Below are 20,749 nucleotides of genomic sequence, written 5' to 3' on the forward strand. Positions count from 1 at the left end.
GGAAGCAAAATTTGTAATGTGCTTGTGCCAAGAGAGATTAGAAGTCAGGGTAATCCCCAAAAGAGATAGTGGATTCCGGTTATTTGGGCAGCCGTTTATTTGGGGCAAAAAAATCTTAAAAAACAGAACCCAATCAAGAAAATAGCCAGGGTTTACTTCGCTTAATTGGGACAAAATGCCGTTTAATCGGGGCAGGAGACCGCAGCACTGAAGATTACCCTACGATTGTCTCCGACCGTACACTTAGTTCGGTTGGATTTCTGGACACGACCATAAAACAATTAGCAGTCACCTGTTTATTGGACTTTTGTGTTAGTGAAATCTGTCATAAACTGATAGTAAACTCGATCTTATTGAATTTACGCTAATACCGACAGCTGGAATTCTGTGGGTTATTAATGGTAAAATGTGTTTACACTTCTATGGAATCTTCAATCATATAAAAAAAATAATTTTCAGAATCTGCTCTTCATTCCTATTTTTAAAGCTTCGTAATTTGTTACTCCGTTCTCACTTGCGGGTATCGTGTTACTTGCAATTTGTGTGCAGTGTTCTTTGTTATTGATTGCTTATCTTTTTACTGTTTTAAATTTTAACTCCCACCCACAAATGACAGTGAACAGAAATGTCAACTAGTTTAGTTAGTATGTACATATTACAGTACGTATTAATTCTTCCGAATTTCACATATCATTTAATTTTTTAATTGGTAAGGTAATAAAGGGTAAATTTGTACTTAATATATATATTTACTTAGATAGTCTGTGGATAATATTCCTCCTATTTTCGCTAATTAGAATCGCGGTTTAATTGAATTAAAATTCAATTCACAAACGTGATCACAATGACCGGCGCTTATTACACATCGTATAGTGAACGGTACTTCACAATGGTGACTCCATCGTAACACGATTTGATTGTACAGTGAACCAATTGTAGGGGGGGGGGGCATTGTATTTTTAACTATTTATGTGAAACTTCGGATAATTGGGGCAGCCGCTTAATCGGGTCAAAATGCACTAGTCCCGATGTGTCCCAAATAACCGGAATCGACTGTATATCATTTTGCCTAGAAATCTGACTGTCACCAAAGATAAGCATAGGAGTAGAAGAATCCTTTTTGCAAGATATAAGACAAGACTGGGTTTTAGAAGGGTTGAAATCAACTAAGTTGTCTTCGTCCCACTGGAGAATTACCTGAAGGTCAGCATTTAAGGAATTGGTAGCAGATTTTCGAAAAGTTGAAGCTGATTGAGCAGGGCAAGGTTTCTCAAAATGGAAAGTGGAATGCAATGTGCTATCATCGGCAAAACTATGGATAGGATTTCCAGTCAATGGAAGAAGGTCATTAATATACAAGAGGAAAAGAGTGGGGGAAAGAACTGAACCTTGGGGTACACCGGCATTAGTGGAGAAGTTAAAAGATAGAGAGCCATCTACCATCACCCTCAGTGAGTGATCAGATGTTGCTGTTGAGTTTAACGACACATAGGCTGCTGGGGCCATATTGTGTCTTTCTAATGGTGAATATGAAACAATAACTATATTTTATGATATATTCCTATCTGATTTAGGAAAGTAAATAGTTCCTTTTTATTAGGATCATCTCCCAGACTCTGCATTAAATTTATTGATGACTGCGTATTAGAAATTGACTTAAAGGTGTCTAAGCGGATGGTTTGAAAGTGGGGACAGTCCACTAGCAAATGGTCAGTTGAATTTCGCATGATGTGCATTGGAGAGCGCTGTCATTAGTTAGCAGATACAGGTGAGTGAGGTGAGTATGCCCAATCCTAAGCCTTCCTAAAATTGTTTCTTCTCGTCTATTTTTCCAGAAGCTGGAGAGCCACAGCTTTGGTTCTGGTTTTATTTGGTAGTTTGTTTTCTGGATAACCTCTCCAGATCAGTGACCAGCTACTGTAACATGCTTTATGGATGATATGTTTGAAATCGGAATACAGAACTTGACTATTCTGTAAAATAGAGGTATCTGGTTGTTTGGCTGCAAGATCTGCTCTTTCATTTCCTGCTATACCAGAATGCCCTGGTATCTAATCTAGCAGAATGTCACAGTTTGGTTTGACTCATTACACAGTAATTTAGAATGGATTTGTTTGATAACAGGGCGAGAGGAGGCGGTATTACTATTTATGGCAGAGACAGCACTGAGTGAGTCAGTGTATATTAAGGCAGACGAAATTAGAAGTTGAGTAATGTGATCTAGAGCCAAGTTAATAGCATAAAGCTCAGCAGTGAAGACACTGCATTCTACAGGTAATGAGACAGAAGTAGTGAATGATGGGAAGATTGCCGCATCGCCTACTTGGGTCTCAGTTTTTGATCCATCTGTATAGATCTTACAAGCCTGTGAATTAGAAGCAGAGCGAGTTTCATGTAACTGTGCGATATTGAAGGGACACAAGGTGTTCTTTCCCCACTGTTGGAAATATTCATCGTAAATTGCAGGAATATTTGTCCACGGTGGATCAAGCGGTGTCATGTCATGATATATATTGCCAATTTCTATATTCCACAACTGAGTTAGTTCTTTAAGTCTAAGTGCAGCAAGGTTTGTTTTCATTTGGTTTACTGTTGAAAAATGACTCCCATTCGGTATTGTACAGACATCTCCAATTCAGGTGAGAGGGAAGACTGCGGATTTTTGCGGCATACATCAAAAGCAATTTTTCCTTCGAAGATGTAAGGGAGGTTCTGAAAGCCCCTAGAGAAACTCTCAGAGCACTGTGCTGGATTGTGTTCAATCGCTGTAAAATAGTTTTCCTAGCGCAGAGTCATACACTGGGGAGACATAGGCTAAACGGGACCTGATGAGAGCTCGATAAAGATGGATCAGGGTATGTCGATCAGCACCCCATGACATAGATGACATACCAGAGGAAATTCAATTTCTTCAAGCAGATGGTCCAAAGGTAGGTCACATGTGCTTGAAAGTTTAGTTTCCTATCTAGCACCAGGCCAAGAAAACGGACAGTGTGAGTAAGAGGTATTGGCATGTTATTGATCTTTAACTCAGGATCAGGATGAAGTGATCGTAGTCTGCAGAAGTGAATAGTGGTGGATTTCTGTTCAGCAAGACGATACCCATTGCATAAGGTCCAGGCTTGCAATTTGCAACTGTCTTTCAATAGTATTCATACTTTGTGATTGGTAGGATATAGTGAAGTCATCTGCATACATATAAATTTGAATGGTTTTTGGAAGATCTTCCAATATTTTGTTGACCCGAATTGCAAATAGGGGAGCACTCAGTATTGAACCCTGTGGGACACCCTCTTCTTGAATGTGAGATGCTGACAACACGTTTTGATACCGGACTTGTGCGGTAAGAAAAGGTGCGTAATTTTAAAAAGTTCTGGATGATTTGAGGAAGATAGCCTCTCAGCCCCAACTGATGCATATCTTTAATAATGCCAATTGATGCCGGGTGGTATCGAATGCTTTGTGAATATCTAGGTTGACCATCACTAGGTGTTGTTTCATGACGAAGGCATTTCATATGTTGCATTCAAGTTTTACAAGTAAATCTAGGGTAGATCTGTTTTTACAGAAGCCATATTGCTGATCAGAAAGAAGATTCTGAGAATCTAGAAACCAGGTGAGCCTCTTATGCACCATCCTTTCAAATATTTTGCCTAAACAGCTTGTTAATGATATAGTTCTGGACCAGAGTGGGATCTTTGCCTGGTTTTGGAATAGCACAGATATAGGAATGCCGCCAGGATAGAGGATAAGTAATAATATGCCAAGGTCAGTTTCACATAGATGCTGCAGCATACTGTAGTGAATACCGTCTGGTACTGCTGCACTATTTGACGATTTGGTTAAGCATTCCTTGGACTCAACTAGATTAAAGGCTGGTTATAAGGAAGTGAGAGTCTAGTTTGAAAATTCAATTTTTGAAGTTCTTCATTAGCTTTATATGCGTTGAAAGAATGTCACATAAGAGGATGAGGTGGAAATGTTATAAAAAGACTCTGATAGCGCATTTGCAATATCAGTAGGGGAAGATAATTCCGGCCCACTCCATTGTATTAGTGGTGATTGCAGCGGTAGAAATTTCCCATTGAGTGTTTGTATTTTTTTTCCAAATAATTCGAGTGTCAGTATTTTTGTTAATGGATGAGGCGAAGTTAATCCAGAATTCGTGTTTTGCTTTTTTTCTAATTTGTTTCGCTTTAGCTCTGAGTTTTTTGTAAACAATTAGGTTGGCAGTAGTTGGGAATTTACGAAAGTGGTTCCAAGCTCGGTTTTTATCACGCTTTGCTTTGGAGCATTCTTCATTCCACCAATGATTTTGGTGTACACTCTTGCGCTGGTTAGATTTTGGAATGGAAATTTCTGCTGCAGATAATATATATGGCTGGTAATGTGGTCAGTTATGTCATCAAGATTCTATTGCTGTACATATTGCTTTTCAAGTATGACACAACTGGAATAGGTTTTCCAGTCTGCTTTTTGGAAGTTCCAAGAAGTACGGCCTTTAAAGTATGGCATGCCCTGTGTTTGAATTGAACTGATGATAGGGAAATGGTCACTGTGGAATGGATCATTTAGCACTAACCATTCCATGCTTGGAAAGAGAGTTGCTGAACAGATGGATACGTCTATGGCTGATGTAGCACCACCAGGTAGTTGAACATAAGTTGGAGAGCCAGAATTTAAAAGAGTCAGGTTATGGTTATCCAGGAATGTTTCAATTAATTTGCCTCTACTATCCATGGTGGAGGATCCCAACAATGGGTTGTGACCATTGAAATCACCAAGTAAACAGACGGGAGGTGGAAGTTGTGTAATAAGACTGTCCAGTTCAGTCTGGGAGCAAGGAAAATTCGGTGATATATAGATGGATGCAAGTGATAACGATATTCCCATTGCTATCCGCACTGCTACAACTTCTAAGGAGGTTTGTAGTTGGAGATGTCTTGAGGGAATTGTAGATTTCGTAAGTATAGCTACCCCACCACGAGCAGGAGAGTTAGAAACCTTGTCTCTCCTAAACATAGTATAATTTTTGAATTTGACAGAAGCATGTGGTGATAAAAATGATTCCTGTAAGAACACACCTACTGCATTAGTTTGAGTTAGTAAATCACTGAGGTCGTCTATATTACTGTGTAATCCTCTACAGTTCCATTGTAGGAATTTATTCATTGGTTGGATTTGTTTGAGGAAGATTGATCTCACAGTTTTTTCTGAGAAGGTTTCTGTCTGCTTGGCTTTGGTTTTTCATTTCTAGGAAATGATTGGGCCTGTATCCATGATATCACTAGCATGTAACTCTAGTACTGTGTCGTCATCCTCTGATTGAACATCAGTTTCCGTGTTGCTATTTCGTGGCTTCACCCTTTTCTGATTTTCAACGGTAGTTGATTTTGTTGTTTCGGGCAAGGTTGAGATAGCATCAGTTGGGATGCTGATCGGCGTATTGCTGGTTTCGTTGTCTGTAGGTTTCTTGTTGCATGATAACACAGTTTTGGCCCAGGTGGCAAAGGAAATGCTCGGTTCTATGGACACATCTGTTTGAGTTGCAGCTGAGTGGCTGGTTCTGGTGACAGAAGCCAGAAAGCAAGTAGCACTTGCTTTCTGGCTTCAGGGTAAGTGACTTTATGTTCCACTTTATATTTCCGGATTTTTTGCCTGTTTTCCAAAGATCATATGCTTTAGAAAATGCAGGGTGGTTTTCCTTACAGTTTGGACAAATAGGAGTGGAAGCTGTACAGTCTTCTTCAGAATGTTCCTTGGAACCACAAAGAGGACACACAGCATCGCCTCGGCATGCTGTTTGAGAATGACCGTACTTTCTGACATTTAAAGCAGCAAATGGGGTTTGGGATGTAAGGACGAATCTTGCAATTTAGGTAACCTGCTTTAGCAGAAGATGGAAGAGTCAGAGTACTGAATGTTAAAATGATGGACCTGGTTGATAGTAGGTTGCCATCTTTTTTGGTCATGATTCTCCGTGCATGAGTCACTTTTTGTTCACTAAGCTCTTGTATTATTTCTTGTTCAGAGACAGTAATTCCCATTCGCCGATGATGCCTTTAGAGGTGTTCAGAGTGTTATGTGGCATAACTGACACTAGAATGCTATTAAATGTTGTCAATTTTAACAATTTTTCTTAATTAGAAGAATTTTTAGAATTAGAATTTTTCTTCATTTAGAAGGAGACGTTTCACCATTTTAGGAGATCCAACAACCGATTCTAAGCATTTCTGTATTAGAAACGGCGATAACTTGCTGACAGGCTGTGTGGATAATCACTGCATTATTAGAAATGCTGGCATATCTGCACTCTGTTTTTCAGTCCGCTGTCTCTTCGGACGATTCAAGTCACGCTCTGAATCAGACTTGACAGGTCTGGAGCCAGTGGGCTCTAGCGGTGGATATGCATCACAATCCATCGCTGCTCCTTTTAGCCCTGGAAGAGGGAATTCCTTCTCCCAGGTTACCGACCCTGCCACGCAGAGGCAGGAGCAGTGCCAACCAGTGACCAAGCGATCAGCAGAAGAGGAGAGCAGTAACGTTGCAAGCAGAGTTAGCAGTAAGAGAGAAAACTCGATAACCAATTACAAAAAACAGTTAGCAAACCATAAGATGGAAGCTTGTTTAGAAGACCTTTATGCCTAACACGATTGAAAGCCTTTGAGATGTCAAGAGCAACTACTTGTGCTTCACAGAACCTTTCCATTGAATTAGTCCATAAATGGGTAACATAAGCCAGAATATCACCAGTGGATCGACACTGACGGAATCCATACTGGCGATCGTTGATCAGACAGAAGGTTTCTAGGTAGTTTAAGAGTTGGCAGTTAATTGATTTCTCCATTACTTTAGAAAGAGTAGAAGTAATTGCAATGGGACGATAACTGGATGGGAGGGATTTGTCACCCTTTTTAGGAACTGGATGGATATGAGCAAATTTCCGAGCAGAAGGAAAAACACCTTTGGAATAAGAAAGTGTAAAAAGGTGGCAAAGAATAGGAGTAAGTTCAGGAGCACAGGTTTTGAGAACAAGTGGAGAAATACCATTGGGACCTGGAGCTTTCTTAGCATCAAGATTCGTCAAAATCCTTTTGACGGAAGATCACAGCAGACATTGAATGGAACGTGTTAGAAATGATGGGAGGTGTTTTACCAAGATCATTAATACAAGAGTTGGAAGAAAAATGGGATGCCAGCAGGTTAGCTTTATCCTTGGCTGAAGTGACAACAGAACCATCTGGTTTGGACAGAGGCAGGAGTAGAGATGGGCAAAAGTTGCAGCCAATAGCTTTAGCAAGAGACCAGAATGCTCGGCTACCATTAGGGCAAGAAGCAAGTTTTCTACTCTTAGCCTGTTCAAACTCTAGTTTGGACTGATTAATAACTGCTTTACAATTGTTGTGAGCTTTGGTGTGGGCAGAAAATGAAACTGAAGAATTAGAAACAAGCCAATTACGATATGCAACATTCTTCTCTTGAACAGCCTTAGCACATTTATTGGAAAACCAAGGTTTAGATAAAGGATGAGATTTTAAAGTGGAGTGTGGGACAAAGGATTCCATTCCTGCAAGAATAATTTTGCTGACACGATCTGAGCAAACATTGACATCAGAAGTTTTGAAACAGTAACCTGACCAAGAAAAATCTTGCAGGTCATCCCTTTTTGCATTCTTGTAAGGCCAAACAACACGAGGTTGGGAATAGCCATAAGATAAAGGTTCCATTGGAGAAGAGACAATCACCAAGTTGTGATCTGAAGTGCCTAAAGGACCTCTCACTTCGACCGTGTACTTAGAAGGGTTGTTTGTGAGAAAAAGATCAAGCGTGTTGGCTGTATGGTTAGGATTGTCCAGTATTCTTGTAGGTAAATGAAAAATCTGTGCAAGATCATTAGTAATTGCAAAAGCCTCAGCAACTCGACCAGCTGGGTCAGTGTTACTAGAAAACGGGAGCCAGCTGGAGTTGTGAACATTAAAATCACCTCACTGTTAGGAAAGTTGGACTGGAGAAAGTCAAGTTGCAAGGAGAGGAAGTCAAAGAGCTCCAAGTGATTAGTGGAGTGGAGTTGAGACAACAGATGAATTTGACACAATGAGGTAGAGATTTTAAGAAAGAGAAGATCAAAGACAGGAGATTCCAAATTGCCAATTCTCTGACAGGGAATATCAGAACGGACATATGCACAAGTACCACCTTTGAGGCGAAAGGAATCAGCGAATAATTTAGGCATCTGAGATGAGCAGTAGTTGAATCAACCGATAACTGAGATTCTGTCAGAAAAAAGTACATGGGGTTTGGCAGACTGTAAGTGGAAATGGACATCGTTGAGACTAGAATTGAGACCACGTATATTTGTGAAATGAATTAGGAAGTGTTTGGGAGGTTTAGATCTTTTCGCAGATAAGCTTGCTCTATTATTTTGACAATTCATGGTGTATTCAATAGTAAGAAAAAGTGGAGGGATGGACATGCTGTGTGAAGTAATGAAATTTTTGGATATGGCATACATGGTAAGAATATACCCAGATCCTTGACATAATGTGGCCTCGACAATGCTCCCCGCATACACACTACTCGGACTCCCTCCAGTCACTATCTGGAAGAGTACAGGTAGCAAGATTATACACTAGCTGATCCGGAAGCCTCCTAGAGAGTTACCAATAGATTCGGTCCAGTGTACTAACTAGCAGCCGGCCTGCTAACACCGTTTTAGAGCTGTATCCACGAAATGTAAGGAATATTAGATCTTGCCACATCATAACCTCAAAAGTCATCAATCATACTGCATGATGGAAGAGTTGGGGAAGGGTTGAATTGGCTTTGTTTCTAGGCCAGCCCTAAGCAGCAAACTCTTGTATAGTGTTACTTCATGAAAATTTGTAAAGATGAAAACTTTGTACCGAAAGTTATTTTTTCATGTACGAAAATAGATTTAAAATCTGGAGTAGGAGGAGGAACAGTTCATGCTATTTTCTGATTTTGCTTTAAAAAGCAAATCCAGGTCTGAAATTCAGATCCAGTAATTGTTGAAGTTGAATCAAGCATTTCATAAACAGATGCAGAAGTAGTATAGGCACTCCTCGACTTATGTACTTAATTGGTTTTTTTTTTTAAAAATGTACATACGTCCGTTTTGTACGCAAGTCCAACTTCGGTCTTTGTAGATACAAAATACATATACAATACAGTACAACACACCGAGATTATAACCCCAGACAAACTTCATCATGTAGAGCATTTTACGATTTGTAACCGTGTTAAATGACGCTGAAAAAAACATGCAATGAATAACATATAGTACAGTATTTATTCAAAACTAATTTAATGTAAATACGATACATAATTTAATTTAATATACGATCAAATCACTTTACGGTGGATTCTCTAAAATAAAATACCATTCACCATATGATATGTAGTAATCGCCGGTCATTGTGATCACGTTTGCGAACTGAATTTTAATTCTATTAAACGGCTATTCTAATAAGAGAAAATAGGAAAAATATTATCCATAGGCTATAAAATTAAAGATATAGAACACAAATTTACACTTTACTTCCTCCAATTAACAAAATTAAATGATGCGTGAAAATTTGATGAATATTTCCCACAGGTTAGCAAAATAAAAATAAATTTACGCTTACGTACTAGCTTAATTAATAGTTTAACTAATTAACATTTCTGTTTACTGACTTTTTTTTTTGTCGTAAAATTTAAAACAGTAAGAAAATAAGCAATCAATAACAAAGAACACAGCAGGAACAAATTTCAACTGACGTGATATGCAATTGAGATATGGGGTAACAACTTTACGAAGCTCAAAAAATAGGAATGAAAAAGATTCTGAAAATTTGTTTTTTATATGACTGAAGATTTCAGTGAAGGGGGACCACATTTCAGCCATAATAACGTAAAATTCCATAGAATCGAGGCTATCGGTATCATTGCAAATGCAATATGATTGAGTTTATAATTACTTTGCACTAACAGAAAAGCCCAATAAACTGGAAATTGCAAATTGTTTTTATTATTTTATGGTAGTGACTTCCAGAAATCTGCTTTAGAAAAATATCACGAAGGTGTTCAAAACTGATTCTTATAACCGAACATAGCAAACAGCTTTGTGCTTTGTACGTATCTGGAAGTTGTACATAAGTAGAGTGCCTGTATTATCAAAAATAATAATAAGGAAAAAAAATTGTGTGAATTCAAGATATATTAAAATGTCATATTTTAAATTCTGATTTGATTTTTGAAATAAATAATTTCACTCTAACATTGAGTAAGCAAGTCAAAAACAGATTAATATTTAAAAGTTAGTTAATATTTGAAATTTTTGGTTATGTAATTAAAGGCAATGACTGAAACTAGTCTAAAATCTGGCAAAATTATTTGATTTTGTTTTTACTTGTGCATTTTTAGATAGAATGTGTGAAATTAATTATTGCTTAAAAAACCTGGCAAAAAGAATATGGAAATTCTTACCAACATAAAATTATGAGTGGTGCATAGATACTCATTTTTGAATGAAACGACAATCTACTTTAGATTTGTGGTATTATTTAAAATGTACATTTTGAACAACATTTTTATAGTAAGGCATTGGCACGTTGACAAAAACAGAGCCCCCCAACCCCTCTCAGTGGTCTTTGCATAGAGGTCCAAAAATTCTAGCTAATCCACAAATGTCACATATCAAACAAATAGGAAATGTCATCTGGGACCATGAGTTCAAAGTATCTAGCAGTTTGATATGGTGGAAGATAAATCAAAAAAGAGAAAATTATTCCAAGTACTTATTCATACTGCTACAGCTTCTAGGGTGGTTTGTAAGGGGATTTGCCTGAATAGAATTCCAGAGCACCCTTAGCTACATCTCCAAATGCTAGTTACTGACAGTGAAATTCGTGTTCATATCCACTTCAACATGAATGTCAAATACACATTCTTCCTGATTTTGTCATCAATGTCCATCTTTGCAGAAATCATTTGGTTCTTTAGAGAAGATTCAGCTTCTTCCACCTCAGCTTCCATCTGAGACTTGGTGCAATAGGGTGACAGGATGGAAATTGGAGTATTTCAAGTCTATCTTTGTTTTGCTTGTAAAGTGGCCAAGTCACTGAAAGCTGAGCTCTAGTTCATTCTGCAAGCAATTTATCAGGTGGAATTGATTCACGGATCCAAGTAACAAATCAGCAATATTTCTGCATAAAGGATGCATAAGTGTGTCGGTGGACCATGGACTTTTTATTGGCTTACTTCCTGAATAGTCAGTGGTTTTTTTTTTTAATACAAATTTCTGTAGGTTACGGGAGATTTTGGAAGATTGCAGTAAGAACTCCCTTTCTGTTAGGGCAAATCAGATATTAGACAACCAGTTTCAATGTTATTCTGTGATCCCCATTTTGTGCATATTGCATTTCCTGAGCATGTTCTCTGAAAATGTCTGAATCTCTAGCACCTGAAGCATGGAATAGGGTTTGGAATATAGGGGTGGATGTGACAATTAGAATAACCAGTTTATATTCAAAATGAGTATTATGCTATATTGAAATCAGACTGCTGTCTCTTCTTATCAAAATTCTTTTGGTGTGCATAACCTTTTGATTTTGCACAAGCTCCTCTTCTGTTATATTCAACACATTCCACTTGGAGATAACACAAAGTTCACTGGATGATTACTTGAATGCACTATGAGGAAAGCTCAATATTCAGGTTGGTGAATGTCTTGAATACCGTTCAGAATAATAGCACGCTGTGATTTTGATCCAAAAGGTCCTGCATCTGGGAGGAAGTGTTTACACCCAGGTGACTGACCAGCTTGTAATGGGCAAGCAGAAGCAGTGTTGCTCCTGCTTCCCCATGACAAGCTAATCAATTGGGTATAAGCTAGTCCTTAGTGGAAATAAAATTAAAGAAAGCGTGTTTTCCTTTTTGAGCTTTCTTCTTAGTGCTTTAAGAAAGTAGAGCTACTTGAGAGAAAGATTTGCACCTGCATGAGATAACAAGAAAAAACCATCAGTCACTGTAAGGAATATTCTCTGCAGTACAGTGATTGCTTGTAAACCAAAAATGCTTGACGTTTGGTGACAGGAAAAGTATGAGGAATTACAACAGGTCCCCACACATCAATTGGAAAAGTTTACTTTTCATCATTTGGCTGTACCAATACTGTTTTTCAAATTTAAAGCCAAATCCCTGCTCAGCCAGAATGTAGTAACATCTTTAATTTCCCAAACCTTCTGAGACTGTTGCTTGTCTACATTCACAGGAGACATCCCCTCTAGTAACATGCAACACACACTTTAGAAAATCAATTTGATTTTAATCACTTAATCCAACAAATAAAATTTAAAAATGAATACGACAATGCATACCTTAATTTTCTGGAATGTAAGCATAGATGGTTTTGATGATCTGAAACCAGGCTTAAAATAAGTTCTTCCATAAAATGATCTTCTAAATCCTACAGCACCTGACATTACTCTTCCACGACCACGAAATCCAAAGCTACCCCTGCCACGCCCACGAAATCCAAATGTTCCTCTGCCTCGTGGACGACCTAGTGAACGGAATCTGAACTCTCTGCTACGGGATCTGCTTCTCCTCCTTATTCGTCTTCTCCGTTCATGTGATCCTTCTCGAGACCTCCGATCTTTGGAGGCTCTTTCAACCTTTTCGGCTTTTTCCTCATCTTGAACGCCATCTGAAATAAAAATAAAATAAAATAAATAACAAAATAAACACAAAAATGACACCCCAACCAGCTTTATTCTTTAGGCATGTGAGGTTTTCTACAAAATAAAAAAAAAAAAAAACTTTTTCCAGCTTTCATGTTTTCCTTACTCCTGTTATTCACCACAAGTGGAACAACTATTTACATAGCGATCAACAACATGCCATTTTCATTTTTGGTCTTTATATCAGCTTACGTATTGCTTATATTATATTATTATAGTGCTCGTGGTGGACAAAAGCAGTGTTTAGGAAGCCAGTAATCAGCACAGGTGTGCGTACTAGCATTACTGGGAAGATTGTTAATTTTCAAGTATTCAACCTTTAGGATTTTGTGTCAGGGAAAACCGCCAAAATATGTTCTGCTTCTTTGGGACAAGATGCCTATTCACAAGAATAGTAGTTCAGCACCCCATTAAAAAATGCTGTTAAACCATCCACTAACAATTCAGATTTTTCTCCAATGACTTATCTGATCAGAAACCTTAAATCTAAGTTCTGTGGGAAGAGACAGTTTTACTTAACATTGCTCATGTCCCATATTTCAAATATGGGACAAGGGCAATGAAGTACAGGGACATTCAAATTAAAAAAGGACTAGTTTCAATTAATTTATTTTTCAGCATAGACTTGCAAAATGTCCCTTGTTTGTAACATGATTTACAGTTAAGGTGAATGGCCTATGGAAAAAGACAACGATACCAAGAGAGGAATGTGAATACTACTGAACCACACACCTTCGAATGATCAAGAGTAATAACCAGAATTTACATGGCTACTGCATTTAGAAAGGACTAGCCACCAAAGGTACTCTTTTTCTAAATTCAGGAAGGTGTTTTCCCTTTTCCGTGCATCTCTCACCATTAGTGAGCAGTACATGGGAAAAGGAAAACTCCCCATAAAATACATGCAACTTATTGACAATATACTAATACTTCTTGTACTCAGAAAAAACTCAAACAAAAGCCTTTGGATGTGCATTTGAAGAATGATGGAAATAACCAGCTGGAATGACAAAATTAATGTAGAGAAAATAGGGAAAGAATGGACCTGCTGAAATATATAACAGAAAGCGGATGTGTCATGAGAACTGGCTGACAAAAATGGGACTAAAAGAATGGTCAAAGAAGCTAAACAAAGGAGAAAAACTGCTAATCTTAGAAGTTTAAAAAAGGATAACACAACACTTAGATAAGGAGATCGCAATTTATCGTAATAAAATATTGCTAATACTTTTGCTTCTGTCGTAAGCAAACTTGTTTTTTGTTTGATTTTCTATCCAAACAGATGACAGCCGTTCCATCTCTTCCAATTCTTTGTCTTAATCTAATGGATTTTAATTACACTTTGAGTTGTTCCTACTATAAAAGTTATTTTCTCTGCATTCTTTGTAATTCTTGGCGTTGCCTCATTTAGGTCTGTAGCACGTGCAACATCACATGGTCTTTCATTTCGCTCAAAGCGTTTCACAATTTCATATTTTTTCTCTATTGACATAAGCCTTACCAGGGAAACCATGGTGGGTCAGAGGCCGGAGTGATTTTGGCCATAAACGCTAGTATGAGGCCACAATAAATTTTCCCGGGTAAGAATTTTTGACCCCGTCCGCCTCTGTTTATCAATATTGCTTTTCTTTTTCCCTCTGAATCTGTAGTGTCTTCACCAGGACGCTTCCTTTTCACTCCTTTTCAGTATTTTACTCATTTTTAGGGAATAAAGCACAATTACAAAATGAGGAGGCACACTTGATACACAAACAAAGCTGTGTGCGTGTAGCAACTGAATAAACAACACCGTAAAGGCAGAAACAACTACCTCATTAGCTCACATTTTACTAAAGCACATTTCTGGGGGTTACTACCATAAAACAATAAAAACAATTTCCAGTTGCGTTTCTGCTAGTGGAATCTGTTATAAACTGGTAGTAAACTCGATCTAATTGCATTTGCGATAATACCGATAGCTGGAATTTTACGTTGTGGTGAAACACGCTTCCCCTTCACTGATATAAAAAACATAAATACATTTTCAGAATCTTCTCTTCATTCCTATCGTGTTGCGCTCGGTTGGGGTGATTCCGGTCCAACTGCCATTTCTTGTAAACACAAAGGGGAATTGTGCATAAGCGAATTCGGTTCATGTTATATACTATATCGTTCCCCTATTTATAAATCGTATATGATCAAATTCGTGTAATGTAAACATGTGTTATACAAGGGCTGACTGTACTGATTTCCTTTTTTTTTTTACTTGTACCTGTCTCTGATAATATTTCACCCACCTTTAACACAACTTTGCCGAAACTTTTATTTACAAAAATAACCATTACAGAGACATAGAAATCAAGCAAATATTAAGAATACCTTTAACGGCATCAGCCTTTTCCTGGCCTTTTTCTTGAGAATCCACATCCATTTTTTCATCGGGCTTCTCTGTATCGGAAGTGATACCTGTTAAAATTAATCAAATACCAATTAAAATTAAATTATTATTACATAACTTATAAACAATACTGACCTGGTTACTTTAAAGTTCACCAAGTTTGGTGTAACTACAGCTAGGTTAGGTTATATTATGTTAGTTGTTCAGCTTTAAATGATGAACTTCATTTATGTTATGAGATGCAATTTTTGCAATTAATAAAATATAAAATCTCATACTTTCTCCAAACACATAATCCATACCCATCTAACTAATCGTTTTAATAATTTTTATAAATTCATCTTCTCCAGGAGGATGTTTAAATAAGGAATATCCATGCATTATGGTAATATATCTGTTATAAGAAACACTAACTGATTTCAGCACTAGAATTTACACCAAGAACAAACATTTACTATGCACTACTTTAGAAATATCCCTTCTAAGAAAAATGCCATGCTAAAATTCTTCCATATGCAAACTCTGGGGTGGGGGGGGGGGAAAGAACTTCAATTTTTCTAAACTTCTCCTGCCAAAAACTTATCCAATTCCTGCGCAATATGCATATAAGACTTGTAAAGCTATTGCTGTTATGAATATTTTTATCTTCTTCAAAAGAAGCATTTTACACTGAATTTTGGCCTGCCTCTACCTTCCAGTGCATTCTGCATCCATTTGTAATCAATGGTCAAACATCTTTACACTGCAATTTTCAGAAAATGAAAGCATTTGAAAATAAACTTCTTAAAAAATATTTCATTTACACTGGTGTTCAAAGACCTAGGAATTTCACATTTCTAACCCTTTTTTCGTGATTGTATGTTACATTAATAACTAGCATCACAAAGAGAAATATAAACAAAAGATATTTATTAATAGTTAATGCAAAGCTAAGTAATATTTGACAGGTGCTCTCAAAATATTCCAAAATGAGAATTTGCAACCTTTATACAATAGTTTTGGTAAACATGACAATTATGGCTAAAATGTTATCAGAAGCTCTCAATTTGTTTCAGTTTATCATTTTAAATGAAAAACAAAATGAAAAGTTCACCAGGTGCAAAATAATATTTAGTTGAACTGCCTCTGCCCTGATGACAGCAGCACACCATCAAGGCATTGACAAGTTCAATTTCTGAAGATAATCAACTGATAGTTCATGGTCCCAAACAGAATTATGGCTTTCTGAAGTTCATGAAGGGTCTTTGGTTTCTTTCTGACAACTGCAGATTCCACACGATGCCAACAGTTCTCCATAGGATTCAGGTCTGGGCTGTTTCCTGACCAGCTAATAGTTGTAATGGAGCATTCTTCCAACCCTTTTTTCACCTGTAACAAATGTAAACACATTACTGTCGAACCTCTAATGCAGAAATGAAGCTAAAGTAACTACAGAAGTGCCTACTTACACTTTTTTGCCCAATGACAAGGAGCGTAGTCAACCTGAAAGATGCAGTTACTTGGCAGGTTGAAATGGTCTCTAATGGTTGGCAGCAATTTGCCTTCCAATATAGCGAGGTATCCATTGGCATTTTACAGAACCTTTTATAAACTGCAGGTGACCTACTCCATGATACAAAATGCATCCCCATATTATTTGCTGGTAGGGAATTTCACTGTAGACACCATACAGTGTGAATGGTATTCTTCACCATGTCTACGCTGAATCGTTTGTCTCCCATCAGAGCCATGCAGGGTGAATTTCTTCTCATCCGAGAAAGTAACTGACACCCATTGCTCGGGGGTCCATTTGACATGCTCTTTACACCAAATTAATCGGGCGTTTTTCATTTTTTGTGTGAGGAGGGGGCTTCTTCCTAGGACAGTCGGCTTCAAGTCCATTTTTGAAGAGGTGTCTTCTGACTGTTGCTGCACTTGCTATCACTCCTGTATGGTCTTCCCATTCTCTTTGCAGCTCAGACAAATAAGCTTTACGGTTTTTAAAGCATAAGTGCTTCAAAGCACCGTCCTGCTTTGGCACAGACTCGTTTGCATCCGGTTCCTTTTTTCCTATCAACAGAACCAGTATTCTTGAGTTTTGAAAGAAATCTACTCACTGTCAACTGATTACAAGAAACTCTATAAGCAATATAACAGGAAGAACATCCTTCCTCACGTAAAGCAATAATAACACTCTTTCTTCGTGGTGTTAACTGCAAGTAACTCGCCATCCTGACACAAGCAAGGAATGACTGCAACCCTTGCAGAGCGAGCTTATATAGCTGAAAGTAACAGCTGATGCAATATTACATCATCACCTATGTGTGTCAATCTTATCTGATGCAATCTGTAAGAAACATCGCCATATACTTACGTTACTCGGATGACAATTACAATTTAAGGGGTGTGCACTTCCTTTGAACACCAGTGTATGTTATATAATAAGTTATATCTATTTCATCAAATCAAAAAAAGGTTTATTTATTTGTCATACAGCACATAGTATTTTGCAAGAAAAAAAATTACCATGCAGCATCAATTAAATATTTTGTTTATATTTTTTAAAGTAAATACCAATGATACAGGTTTTCTTTAGTGGGTATATATATAAACACTTATCATATACCACAAAGCAAGAGGAAAACAGATTTTTTGGGGGCAGAACAAGAATTATTATTATTATTATTTTTTTTTAAATCTATAACACTAGAAACTAAAATTTAACTTGACAACATACACATTTTTATTAAAATACAGACATTGGATTGTTTACTAGTAGTATAGTATGCTTTAAAACATTAGTTTACACAGGACTTTATTTTTTTCTCTATGGCTTTTCTATTTTTCATCAACTTATTTATCATGATTTTTTCAAGAAAGACAGTGGTAGAGACTTTGCCCCCTCATGTTATACCAAAGTTCTGTTGCAAAAGTGGCATTGCTGTTGGGACTTGGCTGTGAAGACCATTTCCAAAGCTTCATTAGAAGTATTTCAGTGTTTTTCACCTGATTAAATAAATATTCTGACGCTCAAGCACTGCTGTGAGGATTTTTAAAATGACGAGCATGATCGGATAACTTTTTATATTTAAAGCACCCTTATTAGTTTCCCAACCAAGGGCAACTGCACATCAGTTTTCTTTCTTTCTTTCACAATAGCAAATATAAGATACTCACACAATCAAACTGACAGGCCAATGCTGCAAACAGTTACTGCTTCATCTATTTTATCTTTAAAGATACTGATGCTAAAAAAGTATTTGAAACTCATCTATAAGAAATTTTAAATTTGAAAATGATGCACTCTAAGTGAAGGAATTTGCGAACAATTTAAGCGTTCCTTTAAATGCTGAGACAATAATAAGAACCTTTTTCAAGAGGAATTTGTGCACCATATAGTTACATACATATTTCTTCACTGACCAAAGAACAGAATTTTCTTGTTTTAGACTTTCCATGGTTTTGGCAGAAGAAATGCCTAGAAGTCAGATCATCCAATGGTTTAGTCTGCTATGGTAATCAACTTCCAAAATGAAGATTTGAGTGTTGGTATTTGAACAAAACATTCTCCAGCACACCAAGGAATAATGATCTCAGTGAGGATATGAGGTAGGCTAGACTGAAGAACTGTGTTTGGACTTTTAAATGTTGGCATAATATATTTAAAAGACAAAAGCAAACTGCTTTATTCAAGCTAGAGGAACATAGCCAGACTTTCTGCAGAGATGAAAATAATTTTGCCTAGAATTATCAGCTTGCTTGGCTCATTACAATTGCTTTCACCACAAACTTGTAAATCAGTTCTTTTTTTTTTTTTTAGTTCAATTTGTCTTCTTTCAAAAGTTTTGGATCAAGAAAAAATTGAATCTGAATAAGTCAGTGCCACTCACTAGTGATAAACTGCACTTTTCAATTTGTTTTAACTGAATAGGTCTCCCATATTTTGTCGACACTTCTAACCTCTTCTCAAATAGACGTAAGGTTCCTACTATTCTATCAGTCTGGTACATATTGAAGAACCAAATAGCCTATGTGTCCACATCACATGTGCTTAAAAATCTTTATATCAGTGGTAGGCATCATTCATTGTAAAGTAAAGATAAATCTATCTTTACTTTTAGCACTGTTTCTAGATAGTGAATAAATTTACCCCAATTGCCCAGTCTTTTCTCTTAATATAAAACAGGTATATAAACAGGTATATAGTATATAAACAGGCACATTATTGGCTAAAATGTGTATTTTTTTAAAAAAGGAATTCGCATGCATTCAAATTGTTTAGATGTTCTATGTTATACTCCATACAGTCAGGTCTAGCTCAATTCTGTCCGCAATAAACAAATCTGTGTGACATCCCTTTAGTGTCTTTAGTGTTTTTCAGATGTTTACTGTGCAATTTAATTCTTTAATCCAAATAAAAGTTCTTTATTATTATTATATTACTTTTTGCATAGAGATATATTTTTTTAAATCTTACACCATCCAAGGAACTTAGATATTGAAAGGCTCAGACAAAAGCCCCATCAAGCTCAAAATCAACTGACCGATTCAAAAATGCATCAATTTTCATTTACTGCTTCTGGAAATTTGGGGCAATTAATGTAATACTTGCCATACCAAAAACATTTACAATCCAAGAAATACTATGTTAATGACCTTTTAAATCAATAATACATTTAGATGTAGTTTTGTTACTGTTGAAAGTAATACCTTGTAACTTAATTATTAACTTTGTAACTGATTATTTCATTTCAGTTAGGATGTAAAACATTATATACGTACCATTACCTTCTTAAATTTTCTTAATTTTTTGGGAGGGGAGTTAAACTATGGAGATTTTCTGCAGTGCTAAAATAATTTATTCTTCAGTCACTTTGAATACACAAAAATAAAAAAATTAGTAAAAATTAATGTAAGCAATTACAAATAAAAGCTTAGTGCAAAGACTTCCACTACAAAAGGAGGATCCTCTGAAGCATAGCCAATATTCACAACAGATGACTAGACAACCGAAGTTAAGGGGATTTGTTTCACTCTGTGATGTCTTGAATGCAGTCTTTCCTTGGACGATACAGGAGTTTCTAGAATTGGCTATTTGAAAGATCAATTTCCATATTTGTACTGTTCAAGATGCAAACTTTGGTTGGATGGCTCAATATCAGCTTCAACAGGGCAGCTGCTCCATAATGTTACTATCTGTCAAGTCATTCACTCCAGATTGGTAAGGCTTCATCAGCCTAATCAGAAATTAAGACTATGAATTAGTCATTTGATTTTGAATTAAGAGACTTTTGCCATTAAGTTCCTTGGGTGGTGTAAGAAAAGAAGTCAAAGTTCAATTTTGTTTATATTAAAGGGGGGGGGGGAAAATCAGAGAAAATATCCACAAAATTTGATTTTTAGACTGTTAGTAATAAGCACATTCAAAGTGCTGCCCAGGTGGAGCAGAAATGTCTCACAAATTTGTTTCTTGGCTGCAAGAACTAATTGCCAACCATTCAATCCGATGGTGGCACTGAAAGCAAGCTGACTTTTTTCTTTTAATCAAAGATCACACTTCAATGGGAAGCAGCTCAGAATCACTGATTACTGCCATCTGAAGCAATATTTTGTTTTTGTTTCTCCATACCTGGTGGTTTTTTTTTTTTTT

General features: G+C 36.8%; 1 protein-coding gene across 2 annotated transcripts in view; it reads right to left on the reverse strand.

Annotated features, from left to right (window-relative positions):
- Positions 1–20,749, reverse strand: part of LOC150091473 (uncharacterized) — a 189,736-nt gene that overhangs the window by 39,299 nt on the left and 129,688 nt on the right. For both annotated transcript variants that reach the window (XM_090375758.1, XM_090375749.1), the window contains exons 11-12: positions 15,102–15,188; positions 12,381–12,709 (exon numbers count right to left, since the gene is read on the reverse strand). In XM_090375758.1, the coding sequence (XP_090231884.1) occupies positions 12,381–12,709; positions 15,102–15,188 (416 nt within the window). The remainder of the gene's footprint in view (positions 1–12,380; positions 12,710–15,101; positions 15,189–20,749) is intronic.

The sequence above is a fragment of the Mastigoproctus giganteus genome, chromosome 1, assembly GCF_048544385.1.
Source record: "Mastigoproctus giganteus isolate SK-2022 chromosome 1, ASM4854438v1, whole genome shotgun sequence".
Lineage (NCBI taxonomy): Eukaryota > Metazoa > Arthropoda > Arachnida > Uropygi > Thelyphonidae > Mastigoproctus > Mastigoproctus giganteus.